Source organism: Gobius niger (genome assembly GCF_951799975.1).
Source record: "Gobius niger genome assembly, chromosome: 12".
NCBI classification, from domain to species: Eukaryota; Metazoa; Chordata; class Actinopteri; order Gobiiformes; family Gobiidae; genus Gobius; species Gobius niger.
This window is the reverse complement of record NC_136863.1, coordinates 18612540-18629675: the sequence shown is the minus strand read 5'-3', so window position 1 is coordinate 18629675 and position 17136 is coordinate 18612540. Positions and strand designations below refer to the sequence as shown.

Genomic DNA, 17136 nt, shown 5'->3' with positions numbered 1-17136 from the left:
GCAAATGAGAAGAAGTTAGTGCCGATAAATATGGGATAAACGGTGAACATTATTAATGGATAATTTTGTGTGTAGCAGCAGCAGCTTACTGTCTGTTCTTTGTTCATTAAACTAATTTGAATCGACCAGATGCTTGCAAAGTTATCAAGTCCCGTATGTGCTTGGCTGCCAATAAAAACAAATCGCTCCTTCAGAAACTTTAGATGAATGGTGTTTCAATAAAGCCATCATCCTTGTATTATGCTCGGTTTATGTGAAGTGACAGCTCGGGACTGGCAGCTCACCCAAGACGGATGCATTTGTCAAGTTCTCGCGGTACAATCATACCACTTCATTTCCCTCCTGTGGCTCTTTATTAAATTCCAAATGACCTCAAAGACTGCCTTAAATCACAGTGCCAGCCATAACAGCCAATCCTTTCCACATAAAGCACCAAGCTGCAAAAGCGTCTGCCGAGGATAGAGCCGTTCAGAGATTAGCATCGCAGGGTTTGACCTTTGCAGCAGGCGGGCGGGTGCACGTGAGAGGATGGACATGAGAGGAGATGGGACAGAGGTGGTGATGGAGAGATAGAGGCTGTCCTGATAAAGGTGATGGTCTGGAGAGCAAGTCATGATGGAGAGGATAAGTTAGGCATTCGTCTTCTTTTTATGAGCAAAGACCTATTGTTGGGCTTCAGACATCACCATCATTCACTGACTACTCTCCGCAGCAGACGCTCCAAAGACAATGAAAACTCAAGGAAGTTTTAAGCATGTCATAGACAGCAACAAAAGCTGAATCTAAGATCTTTAGGCTTTTTAATGAATGACTGATTGGCCTTCAGTGCACACTGAACATTAGCTTTTGTTGATGTTTATTTGTTTACGTAGCACAAATCGGCTCATTGGCAGTGAACAGCTTGTGACGATAACTTAAACATCCAAAAGTTCAGTTTAATCATAATTTTCTAATTTAAACCTCACATTTCTTACATGTTTAAGGAGCCAAAATGATATTGTTATTGCAAAATTCAAGACAGTTAGAGAACATTGCATATCTTTCCTATCTGTCCTGTGCACATCTCTCTCAAGAGAAAGCGTAGAAAAAAACTTGAAATAAAATACACAAATTAATTATTAAGACCAACTGAGACTTTAATTAAAGTTCCTATTTTCTTTAGTCCTTTGTACATTGTACATTCCCCCCAAACTTCTCCACAGTTGTTTAGTTGCTATTGCGTAATGTTTTCCCCCTTTGTTGCAAAACAAAGCGGAGCAATAGTAGCGCTACAGTTCCTCCGGGCTGCAGCGAGCATTAAAGACAGAGTGGTTCATTACCGAGCTAAAGCAATGGGCCTGTAACCTGCTGAAACTGGAGACTGCGAGACCAATGTGCCTTGCAATATTACAGCAGCGGCGCACATCACAGCGGCACCAACTCCCTGCTGGTACTATCCCAGCTGGAGGTGGGGGCCCACGACTGAGGGTGGTGTGGGGTGGGTGTGTCTGTGGCTGAACAGGGGAAAACATTCAGTCCCAAGAGAGACAAAATACTGCTCCAATACCTGTTTTAAACATGATCGTTCCACCAGCTTTACACCACAATTTAAAGGCAGGATTTAATGCAATAGTAGAGCTCTCAGTGACGGTAGGAACAAATCAGATTTTCAAAAGTTTCACAGGACGAGGTCAGTTATGATTTTTACTAACCATATAACTAAGATAGTGAAATTTAAAATGGTCAGACAGACACATGAAATTAAATATGTGCTTGCATTATATTTGGTGGGTGAAATGTTGCTTAATGTAATGTCTTCTAATGACATGTGTGATATGAATGGAATAAATGACTTAATATAGTATATGTCACACTGAGATAAACTGAGGGCCACTAAATCCTAAGTAAAAAAATGTCTGCCATTGAATATGTTTGAAGATCTTGTCTGTTTTCCCATGAGCTGAATATGAATGTAGACGAAATCATTGGTCCAATTTAAATAATGTCCAGGGGAAATGCGCTTGATTTTCCTCAGATATCTCGGCAGCTGGAAGTGCGAGTGCAAATCAGAAACGCCCAGCTTTAGAAAGACTGATGACGGATTAGTATAAACGCAAGTTCTGTGCGTGTGGGTAAGACTGACATGGAAAACGTCGGGCTCATTTTTGTGTAATCTGCTCCGGGATCTTCTGTAAGGCGAATTGAAACAGCTGATTATCGGAGCTACAGGAAAAGGTAATTCTCCGAGGACAGATTGGAACTCTCTCACCCACTCTCTCCACATTCAATTCCAGTTTTTTTCCAATTCCCCCCTCTATGTCCTCTTTATCTTTGTTTCAATCACTCGACTAAATATCAGCTTCTCTAGACTGAAACAAAGGCCTTTAGAAATACAACTTTCTGTTCCCTATAAAATACTTTGCTTCATTCACTTTAACGTCTTTGCAGTCACTACAGCCAATATCGCGCTCGTTCAAACGGCACTTCATTAAACTAATTTACCTTTGCCAATGGGATTGTCTCCGCGCTGCAATTTATTTGTTTGTTAGTGGCTAAAACAGAGCTTTCCAATCACTGTGGCGACATGAGGAATTTAGGTGATCAGGTCATGCGCAAAACCTGAATTGAGGGGTTTTGCACATATGACCTGATCATGTAGGAAACTTTTAGAAAAGATTCCTACAAAAACGTACAAAATTATTATCATTATCATAAGGCCTTTCAGAGATAAACAATATTCAGTAGCAAAGCCTAGCATACATACTGGAATACTGCGTTTTCCAAAGTTCATGACCCTGGTGGAGATGTCCTGACCTCTGCACCTCTGATGGGTGCACTTTCAAGAGTTTGAAGAACTTTTGCCCCGCTTAAATGCACCATAATGCGCTACTGTCTGCCCATCAAACAGTTTATCCTTACTTTGCCTTTCTTGACGATGTTCTCAATCTCCTTGTTCTCCCTCCCTCGTCTCTGGCGTCTTTCCCTCCTCAACTCCTCCCTCTGCTCCCATCGCTTTCATCATTCCTTTTGAAAAGCCACGAGCTTCTGACGATGATTGCAGCCAAGAATTTTCCATCACTGACATAATTTAGCTGTTGAGGTTTCATTCACTCTCGTGCAGGTTTGCTTTTGGTGGGAACAGTCCAAATCTCTTTCAAAAGATAAAAGGGATCTCTACAAAAAATGTAATATCTTTGGGTCTGGATTCCAACTGTCACAACTTTTCAAAATTTGCATAAACCAAGATTCAATTTACCAGTGTTGTTTCAGCTTTGGTCACCAGTGCCAGTCTGCATCCATGGAACAGAAGCTCTTCATCATTTCATTTCATCATTTCACAGTATAAGCACTTTCCGGCCAGGAGTCTGCAACCTGCGGCTCTCCAACCTCCTTGTAACTGCTCCCTTCGGCCCCTCCATTGGCCGCATGTCAGCTACAAGACTGGCTTTAAGATTTTGATGCTCGTTTTCAAATGCCTTAATGGACTTGCCCCCGAGTATCTCTCTGAGGTCTTGTCCGTTTATGCCCCAGTCAGATCAGGGAGGTCAGGGAATCAGCTGCGCTTGAATGAGCCCTTATCCTGTTTAAATACGCGAGGAGATACGACTTTTAGTGTGGCTGCTCCCAAACTCTGGAACAGCCTCCCCCAAAACATTAAAGCAGCCCTGACCGACACTTTTAAAACCGTCCTTAAAATACATTTGTTTGATTCAAATCTACCACCTAGCGTTGTTGTAAATGTGCTACACTTAGTAAAGGGATTATACGGGGTTTAAAATGTTTAATTTATGTATTTTCATCCCCCTACATGTTCCAGCAATGTCCTAATGTGCAGAATGAGCCCAGACCTGTTCACCACAACTGCCTCTAAAATCCTGCATCAGGTCCGAAGTGCCGTCATGCACGAGCTTAATTTAGAAGGTGCAGTTACATGTATGACCTGAGGTGGCAGTAGTGAGTATAAAATGACCAACTTCGAGCTAAAAATATGACAGCGAGCACAGCATTGTCACATGTGTCAAAGCAATTCTTAGCTTTTTTGCTTTTAAGCTATTTAAATAAGGCCCAAAGCGCCATAGGAACTCCATCCATCTAACATTTAACTTACATGCTTTTAATCTGCTCTCACATTAAAATACAGCATTTTTGTAATCATTGCCACTAACTGTACCGATCTAAGAACTTTGTAAATAGTTGCTTCTCATGTCCATTGTCTTTTCTCTGACACTTAACTGTTAACATAATCACAATGCATGTAATTGCATGCAAGCATTATGCTATTATAAAGCACACAATTGAATTATTGTACTTAACCAAAATGACAGTGTTCAAGTCACTGGGGTGCCAGAGCATTTCTAACAAGAGAGGCTTTGATTCAACTCTCAGGTCTGGAAGCAAACTCTTTAAACAAAAATAATAATAATAATTAATAATATATTAAATTCGAAAAGCAGGGCATCCATAAGTGTTGTAAAAGTTATGTGCTTCACAATACCAGTTATTGCTCACAGAACACCGTTGGGGAGGACACTTACAATTTTCACCAATTTACCAAAACCATGAAAAAGATGATGGAAAGAAATACCTCAGTGTTGACACCCAGGGCGAGCTCAATAAGTGCGAGTCCAAATAGTGTAAAGCAGGTAATAGAAGATAAAAATAAAGTCATAATGAGCACACAAAACAAGCAGATCTCACCGCAATCATTATAACAACCCCCTGGGCACAATGTTGAACCAAAAGCAGTGCATGTGATGGGTCTTTATAGCCTCACGTCCTCACAACATAAAGCATTCACTCTACTTAATATTCCACTAGTCTCATAACGAAGCCTGGAAATGAGGTCCTTCATTTAGCTTAATTAATGCACTAATGAGAAGTGCACATAACAAACTAATAATAAGAAGTGACTGGTGCTAAGCACTCCATATCCTGAATGCTGTGTTTCTTTATGGAAATGTCCTAATTAAATTCTTGATATATTACCAAGGAAGATAAATTAGTGTGCTCATGGGACATATAAAGGACACTTCTGGTTTAAAAAGACAGACACTGGATTATTAGAAGGTCCTAACAAATGAGGGTGCAGCACAGGATTTAGGCCCAGCGGCAGGTGCTTAAGTCCTCGCTCCGTTCAACACAACAACCCCAGGCTGACGCTAAAGCTCACAGGACGTCTCCATCACACCACAATCAGCACACAACACAAACATCAACCTGACAGAGCAGTGAGAAAACACCGATCCACAATGTCAAGTGGAAGTGAGTCTCTCGTTAATTATGTGCCATATTATACAGCGGTTCCCTAATACCTTATGTAAGGGCTGTTTGCTGCTTACTCATCGCCACAAGGCAGAGCTCAGTTAATTTAGAATATGGTATAGAATAGTTTTGTAGCGCAAATGTTTTGCTTCAAGTACAGCATACAAATGTGTGTGATTTCATTTTGCACAAATAAAGTGGAGCCGTTGATAAAGTAAGTGCTACTTTCACGCAATTTGTTTTACAAGGATCATTTGATTCAATTTTCCGTGATGACAGTTTCATCTGATCCATATAACCACACACTAAAGTACAGGAACACAGTTCAAAACGTTTTTTTCCTCAGTCTATAGTTCTGTCCCCGTATCCTCCTTGAAAGACCCCTAGCAGCAGGACCAGGCAGGTAATGCCCTATAAGCAACACAAAAGCATACAGTGGGATACAGCTGAAGCCCAAAGGCATTGGATAATCAAAAGAGTCTTTGAAGAGCATTTGTGTGTTGGTGAGCAGGATGTTGCAAGGGGGAAGGAGCCCGCTAAACAGCCGCCGGGCCGCTCAAAGCTGCTGCAGGCCTCAGTTGGCAAAGAGCAACAGTGGGTGGTAAAACTCACACGCATCCCCGATAATCTCCCTCAGCAAAGGCAAGTGTCTGAAGAGAAGGAGAGTGCGGTGCAGGTGCCTTTCACTCGGAGGCATCAATGGTATTCAAATCCAGTTCAGGGCCAGGACTTCACTGTTGTGTTTGTGGAGGCTTATTTTGAGTCATCCAGGGATGTGTACATTTATTCTTTTCACGGCTTTAGAATAATAAAAATAACAGCCATAACAACCCTTCAGGAAGGTTTTTCCAAACTGTTTCAGGAAACTAGTAAATAGTAACATTGAGTAGACTACATAAAATAATGAGCTCTATTGCCACAACAGTGTGAGGCAGTCTGTCTGTATAGCATGGAAGTTCTGAATGGAATTGACGGCTTTAATATGTGCATATCCATCCAAAATGCCAAACTTTTAACCTCTCAAATGACGAACTCTCTCACCAGCACTCAACCTGTCCCACATCTGGATTGCTGGAAGGGGAGCTGTGCTTGTCCTGTTTAGTATGGGACACTCTCTATGTCCTCACAGTGAACTGGGCAGCTGAGGGGACCTGAGGTAACAGCATAAACAGGCGGCTTTATCCTAAACCCCATGTCCTGACCACGAGGACACTCTGGGAGCAGGCAGCGGATCACAACAGATCAATCAGGCTTCCATCACAGAGCAACACGCGGCAGTGAAGGTGTTTATGGCCCAAACAAGAGTGTGAAGTGAGCCCGCGGGGATTGGACTTCAGACACTGGCTCGCGCTTCTGTCTGCGGGACAACATGCTCTGACTGACAATGACAAATGAGTTCACAAAGGCTCTAAGACGGACAAACAACTGCTCCAAGTGCCCAAGAACATCAGGTATAATACAGTTAAGTCCATCTGGAAAGGATCACGATATATCTCAAATACCCTGGTGGTTCAGACCAACAACAAAAAAATGGAGGTTTGCAACTACACACTTACAAAAACAAAATCATTGTTTAAAACTAAATATTTAATGCTTTAGAATCTTAGTGCATTGTTGATTTGGAACATTTATACTTGATTTAATTAGCAATACATTTTAATCTGAAAGTCTGCCCTCTTTATAAATGATTTCAACAAGCCATTTCAGACCGATTGTACTGCAGTTTTGCACTGTGATATATTTTGCTGGAGCCAAACAATCTATGTCCTTTGTATTGATATAGAGAGTTCCTAGCTCTATAAAAAGGGATATTGATTATTTTTTTAATGAAATATTTAGCTAAGCTATATGATGACAAAACATGATATTTACTGAACTCCATCTACGAATATTTGTTTTGTTTGTTTTTGGCTTCGAAAGACTTGTCGGAGCCAAGACACCAACCCATGATGCTGGAGATAGTGTTCCACCATATGTGCAGCAGCCTTGACCACTGGACTATTGTCAAACTACTGAAAAATTGTTTGACACAAAAAAAATTTTTTTTTACATGGATGACTGGCTTTATACACTGACAAAGGTCTATTCTGAAAAGCCACAACTATAGCTAGAGTTTTGTGTCTACTGCTGTAATTACCATCATTATCAAGCCTATATTTTTGACAGTTTTGTCTATTTTTAACCCTACCCATCATATAGCTGTACTTTCCATGGCTTAAACAAGCTAACATAATTGGATAATGTCACTCTTTGCCAGTTCTCTAGGGTCCAATTAATATAGGCCCAAGTAAGAGGTAATGAGTGGTCTCCTATGGACTGTGAGGGCTATGGAAAATGTGATGTGCAAACCAGGTTAGCGACATGAACATCGAGATGTTACCAATAACCATTTTGTATAAATATGAGAATATGATCTTTCATTGTGAGTGGCATATAGTGAGGATGGAAAATAAATATAGACAGACGAGCAAAAAAGGGGAGCTTAACATGTAGGGCTGGGACAGGAATAGACATATATTTATTGTATAAACATGTGATTTACTTTGATTTGTCGCATCATATCGTAGCGTTTCAAAACCCCATATCACAATACATGCAATACTACATCATTAGGGCCGGGTACTGTTACTGTTTTTACATACCAATATTGAAGAACACCTGCTTTTTGACACAGGAATCTAAACCAGGCACTTTTGTCATTCAAAAAATATCCATCATTGTCGTGATTGTGTCGTGTATACCCTACATTACATTTTTTTTAACCTTCATTTAACCAGGTAAAAACTCATTGGGATTAACAATCACTTCTACAAGAGTGACCATGGCTGTAAAAAGGCCCATAATTGCTTGAATGAGCTCTGTCCAATAAAATAAAAGTAAATCATTTATTTTCCCCCGTTTTTTTCATGATAGCGTCACCATCCAGTTTCATTCAATATAACAGTATCACACACATGGACTATCTGTCTACAGTCATCATCTGATTTCTTGCATTTACTGAATTTCGACAGTGATCCAAATGTGCAGAGACTGGCTTTACCCACAGTGAGTTTATAAACGCAAACTTAAGTACCTAAGTAATGAGCCTTAAATCTGTTTGGTCACATGTGGGATGTAATATTTATACGCACATAAATATACCAACACAAAATGCAGCTATTTTAGTTTCAAAGACCCAGCATGAATAGAAAGAAGATGAATGTTGAGTTTGATCAAATTATCACGTATGTTTGGAAACTTTACTGAAATAGGTAGACGCTCAGGTCACCATTTAATTATAATGTTTATTGTCCACTCCTAGTTTTGAATGGAAGGCTTTCTCCAGTAGTATCATGCTGGCTTAAGGGCAAACTCTTGATCACATTAAAAATACATTTGAATTGAATATACTAATATCCCCTAGAAGCAATAGAGCCTCAATAGGACTTAATATTGACTTCTGAAGAAACTGCAGACTAAATGCAGATGAATGTAAGCGATGCAATCTAGACTGCACTTCTACTGCCTGGACCATCTCATTCTTCTTTGTCTTCTTCACCGTTGTGATGCATATTTATTTTTTTCCCCCCTGCAGCCTCTGAGTTTTCATTCAATTCCTGCTTTAAGAAGTGCACTGACAGCAAATGTGTCAGGCGTTTCTGTACTTGACAACTTTATGCGGCTTACTGCCTGCGAGCGCCTTCCCGGAGCCCAGCCCGAGGAGTGTAGCCGTGGGCTGGAGCTGTGAGAAGACCCCCCTGTGATGTTATGACGCACAAGCCAAGAAACGTGGTGGGATTTAGCAGACCTTGAGTGACAGTGGATTCAATATTTTATACATTTGACATGACAAGAAAAGGATTGTGCAAGCATGAGTGTGTGCGGCCTGAGCAAGCACAATGTGTGGAAAAAAATTGCAATATTCAATAATTGTCTTGAATTTTGCACTTAAAATATTATTATGCCACAAACTTTCCTAAACTTTTTCAGAATCGTATGTTCCACTAAACTATTAAGTGTGTTTTTTCATCAAACTGTGGCAAAATAAGACTAACTCAAGATTTTGATGTACAATATAAATATACCACCCCTGACATTGTGGCTTCTTGTGATATGGAAATTCAGACAAATTGAATCAATATAATATCTTGGTTAAACTATGAAGCAAAAAGTCTAATCATTTATATTCATTGTCTATGGCTCTTATCTTTCTTTGCAGTCACTATATTAGAAACCAGAAGAATCTAAAGGGGGAGTCTACACAACCTCTTCAACCCTCTCAATGAGCCAAAGGAAACTGGTGAATAATTGGTTGTTGGCGTTTATCTGTGTGACTATATTCCCTAACCAGCATGTCCTTCATTTAACCAACAGCTAGTATTGTCAGGCAGTTGCTCTAGTGCTGGTGATGTGTCTCTCCAATGGGACTGTGCTTCCAGTGTGTGAAGTGCCCACTACATGTCTCTGTGATTTAATGAAGTGAGCTTTTTCCAACAGACCGTTTTGTATTCCCTGCCAGATGTTGCAAACACCTATACAAAACATGCATATATTGTATGTTCTGCACCAACAATAACTCAAACTTATTCTGCTAAACTTTATCCTATTGTACATTGCTCTAAATTGGGTATTTTGAATAGCTGATAGTGTTATATAGTAGGGCTATTTCATTCAATATAGCCATATCACGCTAAGGACTAAACCACATGTAAACCAGGCCAGAAACAGGTCTACTACCAAACTAAACAAGACAAAGGCTACAGGTGAGGAAGGTCTTCACCAAAACTTCAGTGATTTTCAAACAACACACCTCTTGCTCAGCTGGTCAGGCACCTGTCTGTGGGAATGACACCACTTTGGAGTCAATCGGACACTATGGGGGGGGGCTAACTTCACACAGGTGAAATACTGTGCTCTCGAGTTTAAGAAAAAAACAACTCAGTGGCAAATGACAGGGACGCTCTGCAGGGAACCACGCAAGTGTGTGCATCGTTATTTAGGCTATTCAACTTCTTATCCTCATTAACTTCTATCATCGCACTGAAAGCACCTCTGCATTTCCCTTCAAACAGGCGTCGGCACTGATGTTTGTGGGAAATGAAGCGATGCATAGTAAGACACTATTTCATCCGCTTTGAAAACACATTAACAACAGCAGTCCCTACCTTGCTTGAAGGGTCGCTGCTTAGCCCCATTTAAACTTTGTCCAAAACACGATGCACATGGTCCTTATGCTTTTGTTTTGTGACATTCTGAGCCATGTTGAGCCCACTCTGGCAGGTGATGGTGGTCACAGCGCCAACACACCGCTACCAAGGGGCACGATTGCGTCACGAAAGCGTCTACAAAGCGGCGCAGAAAAAGGCGAGAAAAAAATACTTTTATGGAAAATTAGCGGTGGGCTGGGCTAAATTGCTTGGCGGGCCGGGTTTATCCCACATCTGGAACATATAAATGATTTTCTTAAGAACTCCGTTTATGTTACATAGAATAAAAAACGATCCAATGTTGTCTAAATATGTAATATATATTAGGATATACTGTAAGGATAGCGTACTACAAAAAATGGTAAATTCAGAAAGTGAAGACCATATTTCATCGTTGAACAGTGCAGTGGATAGTGCAAGAGAGACACATTTCATATCTCCCTCAGAGTGAAGAAGTATCACAATCACACTGGACTGGCACCTCTCTGTGATGGGGTGCAGGAAGGTGCAATGAGAGCAGGAAGAGGCAGGACAGGTGCAAAATTTGCCACAATTCAGGTGGGGAGAAACCGGAGTGCTCGGAGAAAACCTCTCCAACGAGTCCCCAAAAGGTCTACGGCCTACTAACGTTGGACTTGCCTTGACTATGGCATTTACTCTCGGGCCACACTTCACTCTAGTGCCATACACGCCAGCCTTGACAACACCCCAATAGTCTCTCCCCACTGCACTGAAAGCCCAGGTCAACTTACAACTTATTTACATAATATATTATATTTATACTACTTGAAAACAGCAAGCACAGACCTTGAACAAGGAAAAATGTACAGAGACAAAGTGACAAAGCTTCTCCCTTCATTAACACACATTAGTATTTGTAGTTGCAGTACACATAGACATCATACACTACATTTAAGATGCCTCCAGTCCATGAATCAGAGCAGCAGTGAAGTCAGCAGTGAAACCCAGCTCCAGCACCACCTGACATCTGACACACTACTGCGGATTCCCATTACCGCTCTGCAAAGTGAAGGAAACAGCCACTCAGAGCTATAATCCAGATGGGACAGACAGGGGTAAGATAGTGAGGTCATGAGAGAGAAGGGCTAACAGTTTCTCAAGCATGTGAAATGACTGACGTGGATAGTTCACTAAAGCGTCAGGCCATATCCACAGCATTTCCCACATGCTGAAGTGTAGGCCTACACTAGGTCAATACAGCGTGTAGCAAAAGACCAAGAAAGATTCCTTACTGTCAATATTCAATTTATTATTGCATTTAAGGTTAAGGTGTGCTTTATTAATGACACTTCCAGATGTAGAGCCAGGCTAATGGTCACTTGGCTGGAGGATTAACCTATTGTACATGTTGTAAGTGGTAGGGGACACCGGAGTCTGGGAGAGTGGGGTGGGTTGGGTCATGGGGAGCGTTGGGTCTCGCAATGTTTTAGACGTATCGCTCTCTCAATTGGTGATGTGGAATATATAACAGCAGACTGTGCAGGGAGCAATATCTTCTCTCATTTGCATCTAACTTTACCTTCAAAACCACTGCTCTCATATTGGCTATTGATTCAGCCGCTGTAGTCACGCTGACTCAGCCCCCTGTCACTTCCACTAATACTCCATTATTCAAAACCCAATTACATTTTTGTCATTTACACTCTCTGTTGTCTATTGAGTCATCTTCCTTCATAACTGCTCTTTCTGTATCCCTGACAAGGCCTAAACTCGTAAACACATGAGCGCAGGAGTGATAATGCAATCTGGCTGAGGCTCCGGAGGCTAGATCTACTCACCACTTCTACCCAAAGCACTTTGTATTAGTGCAGTCAACAGTTCACTGCCCCATCAGGACGCTCTTCGGAGGAGGCAAAGTGCTCTAAGTGCTGCACTGGCAAAGGTTGTATCCGACACATTGACGCTAAAGGGCTGTCAGTTGTATTAGTAATATGATTTCCCCCATCCAGCATATAAAATTGTCAGTGTAACAACTTTATCTAATCATGAAAAATTATATTCACTTATACATTTTGTTAGTTTTATTAATATATTTCAGTTTCTTCTATAAACGACTAAAACACTTGCCCAAATCCTCCTTCAGCTCCAGTCTGTTGGATCAGGTCAGGGAAGGAATACTAGGCTAAACAATGGCATACGATTGTTCTGACCCTGCCTGTTGTATAGACACGAAATCTGCCTCTCAAATTGCCTGGCCAGCCAAACTACACACTTTTTCAAAGTTGCTTTTTCAAAGCTATGTAGTCTGGGAGCAAGCGTGATCTTAACGATTTCCCAGTGGGCGTAATTGACAGACGGCATCAACGAATTAGAGAAACGGCAGATAAGACGCAGGAACAATCTGCAGTAAGCCTTTTCAGTAAACATTAAACAAAAAAGGATGGGATGTCTGCCAGTACAACGCTGTAAAGAGCAGAAGAAAACGGTGTATCAGTAGCGGCGCACAGCATCTTTGATGTTTGGGAAGACTACAGTTAACGCTTCCGTCTCTTGGTGCGATGAACTCTCGCCTCTCGGCCCATGAGTGGGCCGATAATGGTAAAATCGGGAAATGATTGTTGGTTAAATTGATTGATGGTTCTTCTTTTGAACAGAAAGGAGAAGCGTCGGGCTGGCCAGACAACCTCTCAAATGCTTGAAATGAGCTTTGAACAATTTGAGTAATTAGTTATTATGACGCATTATGATTTAAAATTATGAAAATTAAAAACTAGGGGAAAAGAAAAAACAAAACATCGTGCAGACTCTGCTGGTGCCTACTGGAGCTCTCAAAGGAAAGTCTCGGCTGCTATTTATCTAATGCCGTGGTGCGCTGGATATTAAAACATGGGCTCACTTAGTAAATCACGGTGGTGTTGTGGGGCTGAAGACAAAGCAGGTTGTCCCACTTCTCTTCACTCCAGCTTCACGGCTCAATATAGGATCATTAATATGTGCAGGAGAAGAGGGAAACTCGCACTCCATAAAAACGTTAACACTGAAGTAAGGACCGGAGATATTAATAGTAATAATGTTTATTCTGGAAATGTTAGGCAATGGCCACGGAAAGTCCAGCTGTGGCCTGATTACTAAGACAACTGACCTAATCTGATTACTAAATGTAGGCTGATATAACAAGTCAGCCAGGGCTTCTAACGATGACACAAACACAAATAGTCCGTTAAATGGGACACCAACTGTCAGAGGATTTGATGCCGTTCGCACAGAGAAATCACTCACAATAAAATCAGTTATGGATCATTACTCAAGAATTGATGTTAAGATCGAATACGGAATCCATCCATGTATATTGATTTACTTGAACGCACCATGAAAAGAGAATTTTAAGAATATAATCATATCAACGAATTTTAGTGCTTTTGAAGTGTCACTGATGAGAGATGCAATTTCCTTTAAAAAGAGGAATATCATCACTTCAGCAGTGCAGGCCTGGTCTGCTATGTTGCACCCCCTAGTGCCTGGCAGCCTCCAAAATGTGAGGATAACGTGCTGATAGTCGACTAGTGGTTAAGGATGCTGCATATGTCATTACCCCGCTCTTTGGTGTCTACAGGTTAGCGCATATGGGTCACATTGAGAGTTGACAAATCAGTTTGAGGTTGAGTTTTTATTCAGTATGCCAAAAATACACATCCCCAGAATGCATTTCACTTTTATCCGTTTTGAAAACAACCTCAGAAGTATCAGACATGAATCACAACTGGATCAGACCCTGGGGACTTATTGCACCGTTTCCCCAGCTGAATATAGCAATGCTGTTTAGTTTCCAACAGAACCAAGACACTAATTAAATACTTACATATATGGTTTATCACTATCAAATACGAGGTAAAATGAGTTAATGAATGTATGTTTAAGACGGATATTCTGTAGGCTATAACAAATATCTAGGCAATGCTTAGACAATGCTAAAAAACATAGGACTACTGCCTACATAGAAGCAGTTAAAAAATAAAATAAATAAAAAACTACCAGAAATCATCAGTCTCATCATCCAGAATCTGTCGTGATAAAATAATTCCACAGCTTCTCTCTCCCTCGAGTCAAATGCATTGCCTCAGCAAAAACTGACACCAACTTCAAGTGCGAAGTGCCACAACGTCTGCACCTGCCTCGTCTCTGATGCCTGACGCACGTGACGAAGAGGAGGCTCGTGGTAACATAACATTTCTTACCTCTGATGTGCTCGTTGACCACACTCTCCAACCTCTCCAGCCTCTCGATGATCTTCAGCGTCTCGCCTTTGCTGTCCTCCTCCAACTTTCTGCTGTCGGCGTCCCCGGGGCTCTCGCTAACTTTTGAACCCCCGTTGTTGCTGTTGTTGTTGTTGTTGGCCACGTAATTGGTCACCCAGCCCACGTAAAGCAGGCAAACAATGTTGGTCATGCCGCTGAGGATCACGCATGTCGACACCAAAGTTTTCGTTCTCCGTGTGCACAGCATCGCGCCGCCGTGCCTCCATGGGCTCGCTTCGGCCGCGTCCACGCTGTCCACGCTGTCCACGCTGTGCACGCCGCGCGACTCCCCCGCTGCTCCGAGCGCACTCAAAAGTCCGGCTGTGTGTGTGTGTGTTGTTTACGTGGCGCCAGAAGCCATGCCTTGGTCAACTCAGTGGGACTACCGGAGCTGAGTGAGGTGTCCTCCGGAGTGCAGCGGAGGAGAGTCCCGCTGAGCAGACGGAGAGCCACGCTGACAGGCTGTGATCCCCCATCCAGCAGCATCCACAGCGCGCACAGAGCCGAGGACCAATGGGAGGGCGCGGAGGCGGAGCTTGTTGCACGCAGCCCAGCCCTCACAGCTGGAGCGATGGAGCAGTGGAGCGCGGGGGAAGAACCATGGACGTGCGTGTGATGCAGTATCTTTTTAAACATCACATTTTGAATGCAGTTGGGGAAAGGCTCCAGCCATGAATTACCTTAACACGCGAACTTCTATAGTTTTACGTTTCCTACTTAGAAAAATGGCACGATTCATTTCATGTTCTAAGGCTCAAATAGATCGTCAAATGTATCCAATCCATGCATTGATTTTAAAGATTGGTAAACAATACATTAAACAGTAGTGAAGGAATATTGCAATACAATAGGTGAGCACAAAAAAAGTATATAACTGACAGAAATATTATCAATGAAATGTCATAATTTTGGGTCATAATTTTAAAATTCAGGATGAAAAAAATATTTTTAAAGGTCCTATATCATGCAAAATCGACTTTTTAGAGCTTTTAGCCATGTTGTTATGCTATTTCCTTATCAAAAACACCCCCAGAGTGGTTTGTGGCTTCATTCACGCAGCTCTCCACAATCCTCCTGAATCCTGCTCTCTGAGAAGCTGCTCCTCCCTCTCCTGGTGAACGACTGAGTGTTCAGTTGTGTCGTCACAGCGGAACGGAAGTGCTCGATGTCTGTAAAGTAATGTCTTAATTCTATGCATACGGCCGGATTTTAATTTGTAAAACAGCGTTTTCATTATTTCTGTCTTAAGAGAGATGCAAAGAGAAAAAAAAAAGGAAAAAAAATATAAAAAAGGATGTGCCCGAGGTGCTTCCAGGTCAGCTGAGGCCAAAACAAACACATCCCTGAGCGTCTGAACAGATCAGTCATGTTTGCGCTGCAGCTGTGAAGATGGAGCTCGTTATAACTGGACACACATGTTCTTTATTCTTACCTAACGATAATGTCACGGAGAAAAAGAAGCGCGTTTGGCTACGCAGTGTATTCAACCTTTTACAAGAAGAGGCCACTTGAAGTTGTTTTTTTCTCCGGGATTCAGCGACCATCACCAAAATATTGTTTTTCTGTGACTGTCTCTGATGGATGTTTGGTGAACCTTCGCCAGAATCAAAGTGGATTAACTTTTATAACCAACAGAAAACACTTATATTCAGTGCTTAATTTGATCCCCCGTTTGGGGGAACGCATTCCCCCAATTCATTTTTTTTCAGGGTAAAGGATCCGGGAAATATTTTGGAGGAACCGGCAAAAAATGTATCTGATATAATAGTGTCTAATGAGAGTGTTCCGGCAAATGTTTTGGCCTGTTCCCCCAATCCATCACATCAGACCAAAAGTGTTCCTGAAAATACTAATTTACAAATTAAGCACTGCTTATATTTATCACAAAAATGAGTGCTCAATAGCGGTAGAGGTACAATCATTCATATAAATGCCTATACTTAACTTTGGAATGGCTAAAATAGCATGATATAGATCCTTTAAAGGTCCTATATCATGCAAAATCGACTTTTTGGAGCTTTTAGCCATGTTGTCATGCTATTTCCTTATCAAAAACACCGCCAGAGTGGTTTGTGGCTTCATTCACGCAGCTCTCAGTAATCCTCCTGAATCCTGCTCTCTGAGCAGCTGCGCCGCCCTCTCCTGGTGAACGACTGAGTGTTCAGTTGTGTCGTCACAGCGGAACGGAAGTGCTCGACGTCTGTAATATAATGTCTTAATTCTATGCTTACAGCCTGATTTTAATTTGTAAAACAGCGTTTTCATTATTTCTGTCGTAAGAGAGAAACAAAGAGAAAAAATAAATTAAAAAAATAATTAAAAAAATAAAAAAGGATGTGCCCGAGGTGCTTCCAGGTCAGCTGTGGCCAAAACAAACACCCCTGAGCGTCTGAACAGACGTCATGTTTGCGCTGCAGCTGTGAAGATGGAGCTCGTTATAACTGGACACACCT

The 17136-nt window shown here is 41.6% G+C and overlaps 1 protein-coding gene across 1 annotated transcript in view; it reads right to left on the bottom strand.

Annotated features, from left to right (window-relative positions):
- The window catches only part of LOC306971112 (polypeptide N-acetylgalactosaminyltransferase 18-like), a 109746-nt gene extending 94808 nt beyond the window's left edge, over window positions 1-14938 (bottom strand). The window contains exon 1 of the mRNA XM_079567261.1: window positions 14624-14938. Within this exon, the coding sequence (XP_079423387.1) occupies window positions 14624-14891 (268 nt within the window). The 5' untranslated portion in view covers window positions 14892-14938. The remainder of the gene's footprint in view (window positions 1-14623) is intronic.
- Between the last annotated feature and the right edge of the window lie 2198 nt (window positions 14939-17136).